General features: G+C 46.0%; 1 protein-coding gene across 3 annotated transcripts; it reads left to right on the forward strand.

Moving 5' to 3' along the window:
- The first annotated feature begins 9,964 nt into the window (after positions 1 to 9,964).
- On the forward strand, positions 9,965 to 20,242 carry LYSET (lysosomal enzyme trafficking factor). 3 transcript variants are annotated; one of them, XM_066612186.1, is made up of 4 exons: positions 9,965 to 10,129; positions 12,376 to 12,429; positions 14,232 to 14,392; positions 19,421 to 20,242. In XM_066612186.1, exon 4 carries the CDS (start codon positions 19,437 to 19,439, stop codon positions 19,830 to 19,832), a length of 396 nt encoding a protein of 131 aa, XP_066468283.1. In that variant the 5' UTR covers positions 9,965 to 10,129; positions 12,376 to 12,429; positions 14,232 to 14,392; positions 19,421 to 19,436; the 3' UTR covers positions 19,833 to 20,242. The 3 variants fall into 3 exon arrangements, with proteins under 3 accessions (XP_066468283.1, XP_066468284.1, XP_066468285.1); XM_066612187.1 differs by lacking the exon at positions 12,376 to 12,429; XM_066612188.1 differs by lacking the exons at positions 12,376 to 12,429; positions 14,232 to 14,392.
- Positions 20,243 to 20,247: the final 5 nt, after the last annotated feature.

Raw genomic sequence — 20,247 nt, forward strand, 5'->3', positions numbered from 1 at the left:
GCCCAATCCTATACATGTCTATTCAGAAGTAAGTCCCATTAGAGTAAATGGGGCTTACTCCCAGGAAAGTGCGGACAGGATTGGGCAGCAAGTCAAGACATTTTAAAAATCTCTCAGGCATTTTGGATGGTTTTATTGTACAGTATCTAGATAGTTTTACATTAAAAGTGATTTTATTCTGCTGTTTCAAAATGTAGTTTTTATCCTGCATTTTTTTTTTGCTGTTTTAATTCAATTTATGTTTTTTTTTTTTTTAACCAAACAAGTTAAATTATTTATGTCATCGTTATTACCTACTTAGGGGGTTTGTCTGAAAACCCAAGCTGGAACAACTGCTGCACAAATATCTTATGATCATTATTCCACTCAACCTAGAAAAAAACCTGAACCAGAAAAGTATTTTTAAAATGCAGCAGCATATTAGTCTTTATTTTTGAAGGTATTGTGCTCCATCTAGTGGGCTTCAATGGAATTACCTGGATGGATTTAAATAAGAACTCTACAGTTTTCCAGTCCATGCCATGGTCAATTCATAGAATTGTAGAGTTGGAGGGAATCTTGTAGGCTGTCTAGTCCAACCCCCTGCTCAATACAGGAAACCCAGATTTAGATCATCTCCAACAGATGGCTTTCTGGCCTCCAACAAGGCAGAGCCTCCCACATCAGGTTCCATTGTCAATCTGCTGCTGGTGCAGCCTTGGAACCAAGTGGCTGCGTGGGTGGGCCAAAAGTGATTGGCCTCTCTTTTTCAGTTCTTTCTGGGCAAAGGGAATAAACCTCAGTTGTGGTTCTCTTAGGATCTTGGAATGTGTACTCTTAGGATCTTGAAATGTGTTGTGCTCCCTGGGGGATTTGGTGGGCCACTGTGAGATACAGGAAGCTGGACCAGATGGGCCTTTGGCCTGATCCAGCAGGGCTCTTCTTATGTTCTTAATGCAAGACTTGCACTTCCTTACTGAGCTTAGGCTCCAGTACTGTCCAAGTTTCTTGCACTTATTTAGCTGTGCCAATGGGGGAGTGTGCTGCATCCTGTGGTGGTGATGGGCAGTCATGGAGGTCTCTTCAATGTCAGGGAACATTTGTTCCCTGACCTCAGAATTTCATTGTGCTGTACTGGTGCTTGATGGTTGGATAAGATTGGGCCCTAAAGGTTCTTACTGTGGTGATCCTCCCAAACTGAACCACATAGCCAGGGCCATATTAACCCATGGCCTGGCCCCTAGGCTTTCAGGCAGTTTGGTGCAGGTAAAGCACTTTAGTCTTTCACCCCACTACAGCTGACAGGATGACCCTGGTAAGGTAGTTATTAGACCGCAATACGTAGCCCTATATCCAATACGTAGCCCTATATCCTGATGAACCACTGGAGCCCTAGGGCACAGGTAACAGGTAATAATAATAAGAAAAAGACAGGCCCCTAGTCCCTGTGGCACCTCTAGGCTTCAGCCTAGTCAGCCTTATGAATAATATTACCCTGCACATAGCCAGTGTAAACAGCCCGCAAGTCTAGAGATTATTTAGCATCAAGAAGCACAGCTACAAATATACAGCATATCTATGGCTGAAGATTCGTCATTCAGGGTTATAATGCTGAGCATGAGACCACTGCACATTGAACTGGTTGTTTCCTCTTCAAAACCTGCTTCAAATTGTATGGACCATAAAAAAAAAAATTATGGGAGTCTTTTGTGGCTGCTATAGTTGAATAACTGCAAGCTAGGAATCCTGACTGAATGATTGCTAACTGTTCAGGAGATCCTGATCTACTTTCTGCCTACCCTGATCTGCAGACTTAGAGCCCAATCCTATCCAATTTTCCAATGCCGATGCTGCTGTGCCTATGGGGTACACACTGCCTCCTGTGTTGGGGATGCAGTCATAGAGGCCTCCTTAAGGTTTGGGAACATTTGTTCCCTTACCCCAAGGCTGCATTGTGGTTGCACTGGGGCTGGAAATTTGGATAGGATTGGGCTGTTAGTTACCAGATCATTAATTTTGAATCCTCATATCAGAACCTCAGTGCTCTTAGGTTTAGAATCTCACCCTTATAGGGGATATAGGGAAGAAAACTTCCAGTCTTACAGCCGAATCCTGAGCTATCTGGAGCGACCAGGCTTGGCGGCACTGAGAAGGGCTACCGCGAAAGGTGTCTCGGGAGAAGGGGACATTCTTCCCCTTCACCCGAGTAAGGTAAGCAGCCCTGCAATGGGGCTACTCACTTTACTGCCGATGGTAAGGAAAAGGTGCTCGTGTAGGGCGCACAGCCCTCCATGAGCGCCCTGGATCCTGCGGAGCACAGCTCCTTGCTGCCGACCACAGGATTGGGCTCTTAGTGTGTCGTTGTCCCCATTTCTTCCTTTCTTAGAGTAGCACCATGTAATCCACTTCTGCTCCATCAAGTGCCTTGGAGGGACACAGCTGCTACATTCCATTGCAATGTTTCACCTCAGGCAGTAGACAAGGCTCCAGGCATACACACTACGTTTGACTTAAACAGATTATGCCCCTTTTCTGCTTCTGCAAAAAAAAACACCAGCATTTCCCGCTCCCCAATGGCAGTACATGAAGAAGTAACCCTCAATTCCTTTGAACTGAGGTGGAAGGAAGATCTCTCTCCCCTATACTCTGTATAGGGGTGACTCTGTATAGGAGGCGGTGACTCTGATGAAGGAGATGGGGCTCTCGGTATAAAACCAGCGAGCTGGAAGGGAAACAACTCAAGCCTTACGTGAAACGATGATACAGGAGTTTATCATGAGGCCTCACCAAGAGAAACAACAAAGTAAGATGCACCTTTCTGCGTACCTCCTGCAGGAGAAGGTGGCGCACAGTGCCTTTAGTGAGAAGAGAATCCCCTTTAGTTTATGGGAATGAAGGTGGAGGGCTTTCCATCAGGTCCTCAGGGTGGGAGCGGCAAACCCATGGTTGCAAGAAGATCAGAAGAGGTGCAAGAGACCAACCTGTTCGGGGTCGGGACCCTCTAGATTGGTAGGTGCCCCGCCGCTGATAGAAATGGTAGCCCATTTCGTCCAAGAGTGTATGCCGGCGAAGGAGTTGTGGAGGGGCGTAGCAAGGGCCTTTAAGTGACCTGAACTGGCCCAACAGGCCTGGGAGACTATTGTCTCTGGGAAGGAGCCGGCGGGAGGTATGAGGGGACCCAAGAGGACGAGTAATGTGGGACAATGGAGGGGAGGAGACGATAGGTGGGAGGTGCCGTGGTCTACGGTAAGATTGATAAATCTGTATGTCTTTTTTGCGCTGGGCATCCAAAGGGGCAAAGAAATAAAGGAGAAAAAGTCCACCAACATGCAGGGATGGGTCCGCTTTGTGGTCTACATGGCGTCACGGCTTATGAAAGGGTGAGAACCGGTAAAGACAGGTGGAAAAAATGGTGGGAATGCTTAGATGGGGTGAATTCACCTATAACGGGGTGTATCGGTGTTCTGGTTAAACAGTTGATGTAATGTGACTGTAGTTGAAAATGTAAAATGAGATTTCTTTCCTTTGTATTATTTATTGTAGTATGAAACTTTTTAAATAGTTTAAATAGGGACTCAGCCGCCTTGAGTCCCTTCCGGGAGAAAGGCGGGGTAAAAATAAAGTATAATAATAACAACCACCACCACCACCACCACCATCACCACCATCATCTATATCCCCCCCCCTCAAATCTATATTTCCCTATAGTCTGCTGCTATGGGATGGGACATATCCCATCCCAAAGCAGAAGGAGAGAGGACAGTGCCAATTGAAACCAGAAAAACAGAAGGCAACAGCTAAAGAGAAAAAGATTTATTTTATAAAACACTCCAGATCTTCTTTTTCCTAAGGTGTTCTGTGAAAGTTAGGATGCTGCTGTCTATGTCTTGCTATGTTCTCTGTGGGTTTTTTTTGCTCTTCACAGGCACCTGTACAACAGGGGAAGAGGATACAGGACCTTTTCCAGTCATGCAAACTACAAAGGAAGCCTAGCAGCCATGACCAGTGTGATCTCAGTTGTTCTTATGTGGAATTGCTGAGCTACTTGTTTTAGATAGGCCCTGTCAGATTCCATGACAGTGAACTAACTGGTGTAATTCCCTGTTATTTGGCTGCACAGGGTAGACAGCTTTGGGCCCAATCCTATTCAATTTTCCAGTGCTGGTGCAGACGCGCCAATGGGACATGCACTGCATTCTGTGATGGGGAGGCAATCACAGAGGCCTCCTTAAGGTATGGGAGCATTTGTTGCCTTACCATGGGGCTGCACTGTGGCTGCACCAGTGCTGGAAAATGGGATAGGATTGGGCCCTTTGTTGACACAATTTAGTTGGCAACCTTCAGTCTCGAAAGACTCTGGTATCGCGCTCTGAAAGGTGGTTCTGGAACAGCGTCTAGTGTGGCTGAAAAGGCCAATTCAGGAGTGACAATCCCTTCCACACTGGGAGCAAGTGCAGTCTCCCTGTCTCCCTGGTTATGGGCCTTCCTTCTTTGCCTCTTAGCCTCAGACTGTTGGCCAAGTGTCTCTTCAAACTGGGAAAGGCCATGCTGCACAGCCTGCCTCCAAGCGGGCCGCTCAGAGGCCAGGGTTTCCCACTTGTTGAGGTCCACTCCTAAGGCCTTCAGATCCCTCTTGCAGATGTCCTTGTATTGCAGCTGTGGTCTACCTGTAGGGCACTTTCCTTGCACGAGTTCTCCATAGAGGAGATCCTTTGGGATCCGGCCATCATCCATTCTCATGACATGACCGAGCCAACGCAGGCGTCTCTGTTTCAGCAGCGCATACATGCTAGGGATTCCAGCACGTTCCAGGACTGTGTTGTTTGGAGCTTTGTCCTGCCAGGTGATGCCGAGAATGCGTCGGCGGCAGCGCATGTGGAAAGCGTTCAGTTTCCTCTCCTGTTGTGAGTGAAGAGTCCATGACTCAAAACAGTTGGCAACCCTACTCTTGTGCTGCTCTGTCATTTATTCAGTTCAACAACAGCTTTCCCCTGATCACACTTATTGTCTCTTTGTTAGTAGATAGGAACACCTTCTCACCCTACATGTTTCTTACCTCAGTTGGCCTTAGTGTAGCCCTCTGTAGGGGAAGGAGGTGGGCCTCTCTGCTATCAGGGCTTAAGATCTACAGCATCCTCACTCTGGCCCCTTGGGTTTCACTGGTGGGGGGAAGCCCCACTTTGGTCACAGGTCAGCTGTTTTCTGCTGCCATGATGCAGGAAGCAGACAGTTGTGGGGGAAGAGAGAAGGTTGCATCATGATAGGTTTGCCAGGCTACTGGGAGGCAGGTGCCAGTAATGATACAATGATCCCAAACAAAGCAGTGGGTTTGAGTGTGGTTAACTGGACAGGCTCTCACCATGGTCCTTCTCTGCCTGCCTCTGCTTCTCTAGGTTGGCAACCAAGGCTTCAAGGGAGCAGACCCATTCCCTGGAGCTCCTTGCACCTAGGACACACCCATGACATGCCCCAGAGTCATACATGTCAGAGCAAAACACTGGATAGACCCCACACAGCAGCTGGCTGACTGCATAGTTTCAAACTTTTGTTTAGGAATTTAAGAAAGGTTTCACTGGTTTGCTGCTCGCAAGGGAAGTGAAGGGCAGTGTTTGGGACCCAGGCTTCTTTGTCCTGCTGCTAAACTCAGACAGATGTTTAACTAGCTCTATCTTACCTAGTCACTTTGTCCCAGGAAGGCACTTTGTTCCAGGGGACGACCTGCCACTTGGTTTAGAGGCTCACACAGTAACAGACTCTAGCTTTATACTCTTAGGGCACAATCCTAACCTCTTATGTCAGTGCTTTCCAGCACTGGCATAGCAGTGCTAATGAGACATGTGCTGCATCCTGCAGTTGGGTGTCACTCACGGAGGCCTCCTCAAAGTAAGGGAATGTTTGTTCCCTTACCTCGGAATTTCATTGCCCTTATGTCAGTGCTGGAAAGATTAATGGTGTATAAGAGTGGGTGTACTCTGTTGTACTACTGTGGAAATCTGTTATTTATGATGTTTTTTCACCAGTAAAAATCGAGGTGACATGTTTTAATCTTTACTGGAGAGTTATTGTATACAGGTCTCAAATATTTGACACTTTGTGAAAAATGAGACAGCAACCCCCTGTGGAGCTCGGGGAGGGAAAGAAAAACTGGGGAATAGGTGATTATTTCTTCTATAAATGCTTAGGAGTATGCAAAAGAGTAAGCTGTACCTATCAACCTCTCCACCACCATAAGAAGCGTGAAGTTGATAGCATAAGGCAGTGTTTCTCAACCTGTGGGTCACGAGAAAATTTCAGGTGGGTACCCATTCATTTCAATGTGTATTTTATTTTTATTAGACTGGGTGCTACCATGGTATGTGACTGCAGTGGGGGAAATGTTACAGATCTGTACTTTTAACAAGCTACTTTGTATATGCTTTTAACAATGATAGTTAATGGGGCTTACTCCTGAGTAAGTGTGGGTAGGACTGCAGCCTTTGGGACATTTTGCAAAAAAATTTTTTTTAAACAGATCAATAACTGTTTGGGAGGGTTAGGAGGGTTATTTATCTTAAACAAATTTTTAAACATACATTTATTACAAACTTTGAATTTACTTGATTGATTGATTTGATTTTTGTTGAATGCGGGTGTTAAAATTTTTCCAGCTTGATGAACCCACTTCTGACATCACAAGACAAAGGCAGAGTAGGAGAAGAAATTGGGAATGGTAGTGTGATGGGATGTGATAGACGGTTTGGCACAGTGAGAGGATGCGGGGACAAAGGAGCGAATAAGCAGCCCGTCCTGGGGCATTCCATGTACAAATGTTTTTATGTGAATGCCTGAAGTCTCCGAGCAAAGATGGGAGAACTAGAATGTCTGGTGACAAAGGAAAACATTGACATAGTGAGCATAACGGAAACCTGGTGGAATGCGGAGAATCAGTGGGATACTGCAAACCCGGGCTATAAACTCTACAGGAGGGACAGGCAGGGGCGTGTTGGAGGTGGGGTGGCCGTTTACGTTAAGGAAGGGATAGAATCCAGCAAAGTAGAGATTGAAGGCGGGTCCGACTCCACCGTAGAATCTCTGTGGGTTAAATTACCAGGCTTGTGCAGCGATGTAATACTGGGGGCGTGCTATCGTCCTCCAGACCAGAAATCGGAAGGGGACCTTGAAATGAGGCAACAGATCAGGGAGGTGACAAGGAGGGACAGGGTTGTAATCATGGGGGTCCTCAATTATTCTCATATTGACTGGGTCAATTTGTGTTCTGGTCACGAAAAGAAGACCAGATTCTTTGACGTGCTAAATGACTGTGCCTTAGAGCAGCTAGTCATGGAGCCCACCAGAGGACAGGTGACTCTAGATTTAATATTGTGTGGTACACAGGACCTCGTTAGAGATGTCAATGTTACGGAGCCATTGGGGAACAGTGATCATGCTGCGATCCGTTTTGACGTGCACGTCTGGGGAAGAATACTGGGCAAAACTCTCACAAAAACCCTTGACTTCTGACGGGCAGACTTCCCTCAAATGAGGAGGCTGGTTAGAAGGAGGTTGAAAGGGAGGGTAAAAAGAGTCCAATCTCTCCAGAGTGCATGGAGGCTGCTTAAAACAACAGTAATAGAGGCCCAGCAGAGGTGTATACCACAAAGAAGGGCTCCACTAAATACCAGGAGGGTGCCCATATGGCTAACCAGCCAAGTTAGAGAGGCTGTAAAGGGCAAGGAAGCTTCCTTCTGTAAACAGAAGTATTGCCCTAATGAGGAGAATAAAAAGGAACATAAACTGTGGCAAAAGAAATGTAAGAAGGTGATATGGGAGGCCAAGAGAGACTATGAGGAACGCATGGCCAGCAACATTAAGGGGAATAATAAAAGCTTCTTCAAATATGTTAGAAGCAGGAAACCCGCCAGAGAAGTGGTTGGCCCTCTGGATGGCGACAGAGAGAAAGGGGAGATAAAAGGAGACTTAGAGATGGCAGAGAAATTAAATGAGTTCTTTGCATCTGTTTTCATGGCAGAAGACCTCAGGCAGATACCGCTGCCCGAACGGCCCCTCCTGACCAAGGAATTAAGTCAGATAGAGGTTAAAAGAGAAGATGTTTCAGACCTCATTGATAAATTAAAGAACAATAAGTCACCGGGCCCTGATGGCATCCACCCAAGAGTTATTAAGGAATTGAAGAATGAAGTTGCAGATCTCTTCACTAAGATATGCAACTTGTCCCTCAAAACGGCCATGGTGCCAGAAGATTGGAGGATAGCAAATGTCACACCGATCTTTAAAAAGGGAAAGAGGGGGGACCCGGGAAACTATAGGGCGGTCAGCCTAACATCTATACTGGGTAAGATGGTGAAATGCCTCATCAAAGATAGAATCTCAAAACACATAAACGAACAGGCCTTGCTGAGGGAGAATCAGCATGGCTTCTGTAAGGGTAAGTCTTGCCTCACAAACCTTATCGAATTCTTTGAAAAGGTCAACAGGCATGTGGATGCGGGAGACCCGTAGGCCAGGAAGCAGAGAGTGGGTGTCAATGGGCAATTTTCACAATGGAGAGAGGTGAAAAGCGGTGTGCCCCAAGGATCTGTCCTGGGACCGGTGCTTTTCAACCTCTTCATAAATGACCTGGAGACAGGGTTGAGCAGTGAGGTGGCTAAGTTTGCAGACGACACTAAACTTTTCTGAGTGGTGAAGACCAGAAGTGATTGCAAGGAGCTCCAGAAGGATCTCTCCAAACTGGCAGAATGGGCAGCAAAATGGCAGATGCGCTTCAATGTCAGTAAGTGTAAAGTCATGCACATTGGGGCAAAAAATCAAAACTTTAGATATAGGCTGATGGGTTCTGAGCTGTCTGTGACAGATCAGGAGAGAGATCTTGGGGTGTTGGTGGACAGGTCGATGAAAGTGTCGACCCAATGTGCGGCGGCAGTGAAGAAGGCCAATTCTATGCTTGGGATCATTAGGAAGGGTATTGAGAACAAAACGGCTAATATTATAATGCCGTTGTACAAATCGATGGTAAGGCCACACCTGGAGTATTGTGTCCAGTTCTGGTCGTCGCATCTCAAAAAAGACATAGTGGAAATGGAAAAGGTGCAAAAGAGAGCGACTAAGATGATTACGGGGCTGGGGCACCTTCCTTATGAGGAAAGGCTACGGCGTTTGGGCCTCTTCAGCCTAGAAAAGAGACGCCTGAGGGGGGACATGATTGAGACATACAAAATTATGCAGGGGATGGACAGAGTGGATAGGGAGATGCTCTTTACACTCTCACATAACACCAGAACCAGGGGACATCCACTAAAATTGAGTGTTGGGCGGGTTAGGACAGACAAAAGAAAATATTTCTTTACTCAGTGTGTGGTCGGTCTGTGGAACTCCTTGCCACAGGATGTGGTGATGGTGTCTGGCCTGGACGCCTTTAAAAGGGGATTGGACAAGTTTCTGGAGGAAAAATCCATTACGGGTTACAAGCCATGATGTGTATGTGCAACCTCCTGATTTTAGAAATGGGTTATGTCAGAATGCCAATGCAAGGGAGGGCACCAGGATGAGGTCTCTTGTTATCTGGTGTGCTCCCTGGGGCATCTGGTGGGCCGCTGTGAGATACAGGAAGCTGGACTAGATGGGCCTATGGCCTGATCTAGTGGGGCTGTTCTTATGTCCTGTGGCAGGGAGTTCCGCAGACACTCAGTCTGAGTGGCTGTCCCCGCCTCTGGCGTTGTGTGAGAGGGAGAAGAATCCGCCTGTCCACTCAATGCACCCCCTGCCTCAGTTTGTGACCCTCCTCCTGTGGCAGGGAGTTTCGCAGACTGAGCGCGTGCCGGGCGAAGGGCTGCTTTCTCTGGCGCGTCCCGACTGTCCCTGGACGGGACCGCCGCAGAGCTTCCCCGCGGCCGGGCGGAGGGAGGGGCCTGCACAGGCGACGGAGGCGCTCGGCAGCCTGCGGCAGGCTCTTCCCTGCGTGCGGAGGCGGTCCGCGCGTGCGCCGTGGGTGCGGGCGGGCGCCGGGCTGACTAGGGATGGCCGGGCCCGGGCGGCGCACGGAGCCCGACTGCGGCTGGACCGTCGCCGGGCTGCTTCCTCCGTCCGCGGGCAGGAGGACGACGTGATTGCGGCGCGCTGCCCCTCCCCTTCCCGCGTTTCCCAGCGGAGCAAGGTAAGCCGAGGGCGGGGAGCTCGCCCGGCGCCCGTGGGGAGGAGGCTGCCTGCCTCTCCGCGCCCCGGCCAGGCCGCCCCGGGGAGCCCCGCAGCAGGCGGCGGGGCTCCCCGTTTCCAGCTTCTCCGGCAGCCTTTACCCCTCCCCTCAGGTTTCTGAGAGTGGGGTTGAGGGAATGCGCTCTGCACATGCTTAGGAGCACATTCGCCCAGAGGTGGAACTAGGGTGGAGCCTGAGGGGCACCTGCCCCAGGTGCTGTCTGGGGGGGGGTTCAGTGTGCAAGGCAGTCACTTCTGGGTTCACCCTGGAGGAGATGGCACTGGCAGCTTTGCGCCCGCATTCCTTCTGCTGTGGAACACACTCTGCACTAGGGAATGCACTCCGTATGTGCTCAGGAGCATGCTCCTGCAGAGGTGTAACCAGGGGATGCACTCTGCACATGCTCAGAAGCACACGCACCCAGATATGTAACCAGGGAATGCACTCTGCACATGCTCAGAAGCACATGCATCCAGCTGTGTGACCAGGTAATGCACTCTGCACATGCTCAGAAGCACCATCATCCAGACGTGCAATCAAGGATTGCACTCTGCGCGTGCTCAGGAGCACGACCGTCCAGTTATGTTACTAGGTTGGAGCCTGATGGGCATGTACCTTAAGTGCTTCGCTGGAGGGGTTCAGTGTGTATGGCAGTAACTCCTGGTTTCACCCTGAAGGAGGCGGTGCTGGTGGCTTCGTGCCCCACATCCCTTCTGCTGTGGAATGCACTCTGCACTAGGGAATGTAGTCTGCACATGCTCAGGAGCATGCTCATCCAGTGGTGTAACTAAGGTGGAGCTTGATGGGCACCTGCCCCAACTGCTGCGCTGTAGGAGTTCAATGTGTAAGGCAGTCACTTCTGTGTTCACCCTGAAGAAGGCAGTTCTGGTGGCTTTGTGCTCCTCTTTTGGGGAGCCTCCACAGGAGAAGGAACGGGAGTGCAAAGCCACCAGCGTCACCTCCTTCAAGGTGAAGTGACATCACCATGTCATGTGACATCATGACGTCACTTCCCCAGGTGCTGGGGCTTCTAGTTACACCTCCGCCTTCATCTGTGTACTTCTGGTACACAAATTTCCTGTACACCAAAGGGGAGCCCCCACAGGAGAAGAAATGGGGGGAGGGGTGAAAAGCCGCCAGTGCCACCTCCTCCAGGGAGAACCCAGAAGTGACATCACAATGCCAAGTGAGGTCATGGCGTCCCAGCTCCAGGTGCTGGGGCTTCTAGTTACTTCATCTGTGTAGTTCTGGTACACAAAACTTCCTGTACACAAAAGGACAGAAGGAACAGGGAGGGGCAGGAAGCTGTCGCCTCCTCCTCCTCCAGTGAGAACCCAGAAAGGACATCATGCTGTCATGTGACATCATGTCAGTGCCCCAGGCTTCTAGTTACACCTCTGCATTTATCTATGTACTTCTGTATCCCAAAGTTGTGCCTTGCCACTGGGAACCAATGCTGAAGCTGAGCATTGGGAGAAATTAAGTGCTGAGGAGAGGGGAAGAGGGTGGTAGTCCTGCAGGGCTGAGTGTCAGGTTCTGTGGCTTGTACCCTTCTTCTTCAAAGGTCCACACTGGATGTTCCCTTTCTCCACTGTGAATCTGTGGGAACTGCCTGGTTTCACTCATTGAAAAAGGAAAGGAACTTTGTACATGTTCTGTGGCACTCTCCATGTCATCTTATGAACTGGAGCTGATCAGATTAAGGGCCCAATCCTGTCCAACTTTCCAGTGCCAATGAAGCCACAATGCATCCATGAGGTAATTGGACAAATAGTTCCTTGCCTTGAGGAGACCTCTGCCTTCCCACTGCAAGTTGCGGCACATACCCTGTTGGCACAGCTGCGTCAGCACTGGAAAGTTGGATAGGATTGGACCCTAAGTCCTTGGGAGCTGTGGCATCATGGAGAATAGGGGAAACTGCCAGATGCTGCAGTGATATTTTTACTAGATTGCTGTTTGAGGAACAATTCTGGTGTGGAGTAAGTGCTATTATACCCTTGAGACTTCTGAACATTACAAATAGAGTTTGATTGCATAACTTAGGCCAGATTTTGGGGATAATGTTGAGAAAAGTGACTGTAGATATGGATCTCTACCAAGGAAGTGGAAACTGTTTGTATGGGTTAAACTGAAAAACTGTCTGAAAGATATGATAAGGCTCATAACATAAAATCAACTGGTTCCAGATCTTCATATGCTTACTGCAGGTTAGTTTCTTCTGCTTCAGTGGGAGTTCACGTGGAAAGACTACTCCAAAATAGGTAGGTGGACAGCAGCTATGTCACTGTTAGAGAATTTAATTGCTTGCAAGTATGGGGTACATATTATTATATAGGTAGCTGAAGTGATACATGTTATTGCACCCACTTCTGTGAGTGAGGTTAAAATCATGTAGGTCGATTTGGTGAAGCATTTTTACTATTGGCTGCATAGTGTCTTCCATGAAGCGCTAATTGTTGGAGGAAGGATGGACCACCCAATTGCTGACATCCAGGGCTGGCCCACTCATGAGGCCCACTTCATTAGTTATGGCCCACTTCATGTAGCTTTCAGTGGGGCTTGGTGGGGAGTACTCTTGTCTGTTCACCCACTTATCTCCATGGCTCCTTCTTCCGTTTCCTAAATGGGAAATGCTCTAATGCATCATTTTTGTCTCCTCTGTTCCACAATTCCACTCTGTGCCCCCTTTCTTTTCCATTCCAGGGAGCAGGAGGAGCAGAGCTTGGTACATCACCAAGTAAAGGGAAGAAGAATTTAGTGCACCACTGAAGGGGGTCTTAGACTAACGTTGGTGATACCACACGATAGGTTAGGGGCTGTCAGTGGAAGAACAAGATCAAGTTAGGATAATTCAACAGTGTTTTAATGTTTACTTCTCCTTGTTATTTGCTACAGTCAAAGCCTTCCTTTGACCCTGGTGCTTATCATACCAGCATAGTTTCTTGCTAAATAATCTTACTCACTTGCATGTTGTGGAATGATCATAGAGCAAGCCCATTTGTGGTGTGAGATGGAAAAGTGTGACTTTGCCCTGAAACAGTCCAGTGATGCATGTCTTTAGATCTGATTATTTTAAATACAATTCCGTTGAGGCACTAAAGTAAAAGCCATGCAGTGGTAGCCTATGCAATTTCTTTGTATTATACAGAAGGGGAGTGTCTGTGTGCTGTCTCTTAAGCATTTGCTTAATATTACAGATAAGGAAATATTTGACGTCTTGAACCATTTTACTCACAGACACAACCCAGATTAGTCACAGAGGGTACACTAAACTGGAAACTGCAGGCAGTCACAGCTCCCTGGTGAGATAGGGATATCTGATATAAAGGTCTAAAACAGTGATTTTCAACCTTTTTCATCTCGCGGCACACTGGCAAGGCACTAAAATGGTCAAGGCACACCATCAGCTTTTTGACAATTGACAAGGCACACTGTGCTGTCAGTGGGGGCTCACATCCCTCCAATGGTCCTATTGATAAATGACCCTCTCCCAATTTCCAGCAGCACACCTGGGGACCATTTGTGGCACACCAGTGTGCCATGGTACAGTGGTTGAAAATGGCTGGTCTAGAAACATGTGACTGTGACACAGTTACATTTTTGCTGCACACTTTAAAAACTCTTCAGTGCCAGAAAGTGGTTCTTGGATAATCTTGATAATACCCCTTATAATGTAGGCTAGTATTATTGCCCTTATACTGTAGATGGGGGTTGAGACTGAGAGAACAGTTGCTTGCCTAAGCCCCCTCAGTTAGGGATGAGCAGAAGGTGGACAGAAGTTCCCTAATGGACCACCCGCTAACTTCAGTGGACTTCCAAATGCCTGCTGGTTCCACAGATTCTTACAGCACAGTCTTATGCATCTTTCCCCAGAAATAAGCCCCATCGTGTTTAATGGGAATTATTCCCAGGTAAGTTTGCAGCCTTAGTCTGATCCAACAATTGTAGGCACCTTTTTTGTTCTTAAGCAGGAAAGTGTAGTTAGAATCACTTGTTATTAATTATGCCTTGACTGTTCACTGCTCCTGAGTATGTACTCTGGCTTTGTAAATTTAAAACACAGGGGTGGACCACTGGTGAAAACAGCAATAGTTAGACTGCAAGATTGAAGACAGCCCACCCCTGCCCTGCTGAGGTGTGAAGTAGAGTCTCTGTCTGACTCACAGCTCCTCTTCCCGCTCAGCCACATTATACAGCAGCACTGATTACATTAAGGAACAGAGTGTAAGTACATTCATTTTTCATGATTTGAAATACTGCCTCTTATGGGTGTTTGTCACTCTTGCAGTACCTTCCAAGAAAGAGATGAGTGCCTCTCAGCTGCAGTGCCGATCAAATTGACCTGTCGTGCACTGCAACTCTTATCAGTGCCTTCAATTTACTTTAACTTGTTTTCTAAAACTGTCCTTGAAACAACATTTTAAGGAACTGTAAGTTTGTGCGAAGACATAAGTGTAGTCAAGGAAACACAATGCGTTCGTTTCTGTATGTTGTCTTTCCCAAAGTGCAAGGTGGCCGCAACAAAATTTAACAGAATCATCTTGGGTGACAGTTTTCTGCTTCATAACAATGTGCTTCAACTGTAGCCTCTTGAAAGTATAAATCAAAACACGAATGTGAGAATTGCTTTGTTGCACCACCATGGCCTTATCCAGTCAGCATTCTTTTTCTGAAATTAGCTAGGAAGATGCCTCTGGGAACTTGTAAGCAGGGCCTGAGATGGATGACTTTACCCCATTGTCTCTCCTTACCCAGCACTTTGCATTCAGAGATATACTGCCTTTGTACATGGAGGTTTTGCAGCTAATCATGGATAATGCTTTTGGTGGTCTGTCCTCCAAGAGAGGCAGAATTAGAAAAAGTGATATAGTGAAGTTAGTCAGTTGAGAGAGAGCTATTAAAATGTTTGCTACCAGGCCTACTCTGATTTTAAAAAGACAAGAATTAAAAAAGTTAATATGTAATATCCTTAACTCTTTATATACATAGAATTTTAAAAAATTTAGGTTTGGCTCTCACTTTCACACAGTTCTCTTGGTTTGCTGGCTGATAATCTAATTTCTGCATCTTCCTTCAGAGTTCCTTGTGGCCATGACTGTAGAAGCTTGCTGATTTGAGTATTGGCAGAGAGCTCTCAGATTTTAGTTAAGTTGTATATACTTATTGTAGCCAGTGGGACTCTTGCAGTGTTTCTAACAGCTGCTAGGTCCTGTCTTCAATTCTGCACCTACTGTCTGGAGATTTGAGGATGACTAATGGTCATGGGTGGGAGGGAGAGATGCTTGATTAAACAACTTATTCTTCTGACCACCGTGTGCCTGTAAATCTCATGGTCATGTTGAAGTGAGTGATAATGACAACCACATGACCATTAGCTGGCAGTAGTGTTTGCTTTTTCCTCTTTCCTCTTTAAAAGTAAGATGGAGATTATGGTTAAAACAAGTTCTGCAAGTTACAGCTGTTGCATGTTAAGTTTATTTGCAGTAAAGAGTGTTCAAGAACAGTATTGTTCACCACATTGCTCTTCTTATGAGAAGTCCATGGACTTCTCAAAACCCAAAACAATAGGATTTTGTTTCTTCCTATAAGAGGAAGCTCTGATTATCAGTGGTACCTTTGTAATATGTTTATTTCCAGCCATCAAGGGACATTAAGTGTTCTTTCTGTTAAGTCCCTAGCCACCCATTAGTTGCTCCCTGGCAGTAATCAAGACAGTCAAACCCTTAACAGTATACTGTTAGTTTGGGTATGCTTGGGAAGACAGGCTACAATGCATACTAGCAGGATGGTATAGCCATTCATTCCAATCCTATAACCCTGCTGTAGTTGTATGTCAGAACATTAGCATGTGTTGTTGCAGATACAAAACATTCTCTGATGGCACAGGTGGAGTGGAACCAGCTATCCTTACCCAGCACAACCACCAACTCTCAATGCTTGCTATCAGAAAAACTTAATGGGAGGGATTGTGCAGGCATTCCATTCTTGGTCCTTGGGTTGCTAAAAAGCTGCTTGTGTGACTGTCCTTACCAGTGCACAGCTCATATGATAAAGGCTTGCTTCAGCAGTAGAATCAAAGGGTTGAGCTTGTGCCTGGACAGTGGCTGGGTTCTAAATTTCCTGTGCCATCACTTCCAGTGGCTTTGACTGACTTCAGGTGAGTACTCCAACACTGAATGCTTTAAACTCCTTTTGTTGCCACAGTGCTTCATAAGTTTCATAAGACTGACTCATCAGTTGCCTTTTGTAGAAATGGTTTGCCTTTCTCAGCCCTCCAGGATAGGTAACAGTCCAGATTGGGCATTTGTTGTAATGGGTGTCCACTGTAGCTATCTCTTGTTTTGATTCTAATCCATAGCAGAATTAAGGCTGATGAAAGTCTTTAATTCATGGTGTCTTGGGAAGAAGATGAAATTAATTGGGTGGCCTTGCAAAAAGGATATCTTTCAGTCACAATAAATGCTGCATGCTCAAGAAACCAACTAGAAGTTCCTTGTGCTCCTCTTTGGCTCCTGGTCAAGGTCAGAGTTGATAAGAAAAAGTTGTTTGAAGATCACCGCTTTGGACTCCTATAATGGTTTTATTCTGTTTTTGAAATATTGCTTTTTTGAAAAAAAAAAAAATAGCTATCTTGCCTTTCCAGTTAACCTCTTCAAGGTGATGTACAGTAATGTTAAAAGCACAGCAAATTACAACAGTGATAATAATGTTGGATAAAAGCAAAATAATATTTCTGGGGTAACCTAATTTCTAACAAAGCCAGTACTTGTGACCTACTTCAGTGTCACAGGCATTGAACTACATTATTTCATTGGAGAAAATGAGGTAGATTCAGAAGTACTGTAAAAGTATAGTAAAGTACTGTAATACTTTAGCAATTCAGAAGTCTAATACTTTAGTCTAATTCAGAAGTCTAGTAAAGTACTTTAATAACATTGGACTTTAGAAGATAAAAGGAGGAATTACACTGGAGAATAGAGGACCCATTATAATCAAAGTTTGGAAAGTTTCTGGTTTCTGATTCCAATAGCTCTCTTAAAGAGAACATTTGCTTAGGTCATTGCCTGAAATGGCTGGTTCACATAGTCATTTCTCCCTTCATTTGAGCAGCACCAGTGTGTGATCAGGCATTTGTATGGGGGAAATGTTAAGTAAGAACCAAGCTACACTAGGATGTGGTCACAACAATTTGGATATAATGGCTGCATAACATGTTTAAAGAGGCAGCCTGTGGCCTCTCTGGACACCATGTGGCTGGGGTACAAATAAAGCCCTATAGTGTTTTCAAAAACTGTTTCTGGTGGTATCTATGTACTAACGCTCTCCATGAAATTACAGGCATGTACATGGCTGCTTAGGTTACTAAAAACAGGGCAGATTAGTCCTAAATGTCCACTACTAATCCAGATTCTCATAAGATGCTAGCTATGGATTGTAGCTGTTGTGTGGCTACTTTGGAAGAGTACCAAGAATGCACCTTTAAATTTTTACCACTATAGGTGTAGCCTTATCCAGAGCAAGTTCACCCAATCAGCACAACATGAGCACCTATTCACTTGCTGTTTGTATAAATTTTAGGTGAATGAGGCAACAGGTTTGCCTAGGCTTGTGCTTTCCATTTCTTCCTCCCTGAGGATTGTTAGATCCCATGTGAACCTGATTCCCTCCCCCCATTTTTGTTCCGCATGCTTCTAATTTGGGAAGGAGTGAGCATGCTATTAAAGAACATAAGAACATAAGAACATAAGAACAGCCCCACTGGATCAGGCCATAGGCCCATCTAGTCCAGCTTCCTGTATCTCACAGCGGCCCACCAAATGCCCCAGGGAGCACACCAGATAACAAGAGACCTCATCCTGGTGCTCTCCCCTACATCTGGCATTCTGACTTAACCCATTCCTAAAATCAGGAGGTTGCGCATACACATCATGGCTTGTACCCCATAATGGATTTTTCCTCCAGAAACTCGTCCAATCCCCTTTTAAAGGCGTCTAGGCTAGACGCCAGCACCACATCCTGTGGCAAGGAGTTCCACAGACCGACCACACGCTGAGTAAAGAAATATTTTCTTTTGTCTGTCCTAACCCGCCCAACACTCAATTTTAGTGGATGTCCCCTGGTTCTGGTATTATGTGAGAGTGTAAAGAGCATCTCCCTATCCACTCTGTCCATCCCCTGCATAATTTTGTATGTCTCAATCATGTCCCCCCTCAAGCGTCTCTTTTCTAGGCTGAAGAGGCCCAAAGCTGTCTGGTTTATCTTTAGTACATCAGCTGATTTATTATTTTTTTCAACTTAGTAATACAGGGATTGTTATCCAGTGTGGAAAAATCCTGAGATATCCTAAGCTGAATCTTTAGAATTCACTCTTGCTGTACTAGTACTACACAGGAACAGTCCAACAATAGCCCAAATCTGACTGAAACCAACTTGCCATATTTAAATGCTGTTGTTGATACAATTATATTAGTTTACTTTATCTTCGGCTTTCTCCTAACTTGACATTGATCTACAGTAGTTAAGATGAGTAGGATTCGATCTTGGATTGGGGAGTCCAAGATTTAAATCCCTGCTTAGTTTTGAGGGTCATTCTGTAAAGTCCTAACCTACCTTACCGGAAGGACCAGCCCATCCCTGAGGCCAACTGAAGCAGGTGGCAGATTGGTGATGGATACCCAACTCTTGTCCGACTACTTGCCTCTATTGCTGCTGCTCTTTCCACTCTCTGGGTTGGAAAAGGAAGTGGAGGACAATGAGGGAGAGGAGAGTGCTGAGCCGGAACATTGGAGAGTGGAAGGAGCAGAGGCTGGCACATCATTGGGTAAGAGGGGCAGTATTTGGCATGCTGCCTCAGGCTTCAGGAGGACTTGGACCAGCCCTGCTTACAGGAGTGTTATGAAGTTTAAACAGGGATGCTAGTGAGAGCATAATATATGCTGTGCTGAACCTTGGAAGGAAGATCAGGATTAAAATTTACTAAATAACTGAAATTACTCCAAAATAAGTATTTTGAAGATTCAGCCTACGTCCATGTAGAGTCACAGTCTGAGCCAACCAGCTCATGCTTTTTATTTCTTCTGAAAACATAACACCGTATTCACAGTGTGCTGTTGCACATACTTTGTTCCATTGACATCCAAAGACTGACCTGAAATAGTATATTGGCTGTTCTGAGCAAAACATAGCCTGTAACATGACATGTTGATATTTCTCTCTTTCAAAGTGCTTAATTTGTTTTTTTAATTGTTTTAGGTGCAGAGCATGGAGAATGATGAACTTCCGTCAGAGGATGGGATGGATTGGTGTGGGATTATATCTAATAGCAAGCGCAGCAGCATTTTACTATGTCTTTGAAATCAATGAGACTTACAACAGACTGGCACTGGAGCACATTCAGCAGCCCCCTGAAAAACTCAGAGAAGAGACCACCTGGATGCACTCCTTAAAAACACGACTGCTGTCATTACCTTTTTGGCTGTGGGCCATTATCTTTTTAATCCCCTATTTACAGATGTTCTTGTTCCTTTATTCCTGTACAAGAGCCGATCCCAAAACAGTGGGCTACTGCATCATTCCTATCTGCCTGGCTGTTGTCTGCAATCGTCACCAAACATTTGTAAAGGCTTCCAACCAAATCAGCAGACTGCAACTGATTGACACTTGAATCAATCTGCATTTTCCCCTGCCTGTTTTAAATCATCTGGAGATGCTTGGCTGCGTCTGTCAAACATAAGAGTGAACCTTGGAAGTCGTCTTTGTCAAATGTTAACTACTGAATAAAATCTGCCTTCTATTTTTTAACACAAAGTTGATTTTAAAGATGGGTGCATTCTGCTTGATGGAACGACTGAGCCTTCTTTGAGACTTGAGGGCAACCTTCTTCATATTGCCTTATGATGCAGAATTTCTACACTCCCCCTGAAGTTTCTGTTGGGAAACATGTTTGAAACCTTACTTCACTGTGCACCCCCTTCCCCAAATTGTCAAGCTTTCCCTGAGAATCGATTAAAATGACTTTTCCTTTGTTATAATGTGTAAAATTTGGATTGATCATAAAAGTGGCGTTTAAGACATTGTTG

The sequence above is a fragment of the Tiliqua scincoides genome, chromosome 1, assembly GCF_035046505.1.
Source record: "Tiliqua scincoides isolate rTilSci1 chromosome 1, rTilSci1.hap2, whole genome shotgun sequence".
NCBI lineage: Eukaryota > Metazoa > Chordata > Lepidosauria > Squamata > Scincidae > Tiliqua > Tiliqua scincoides.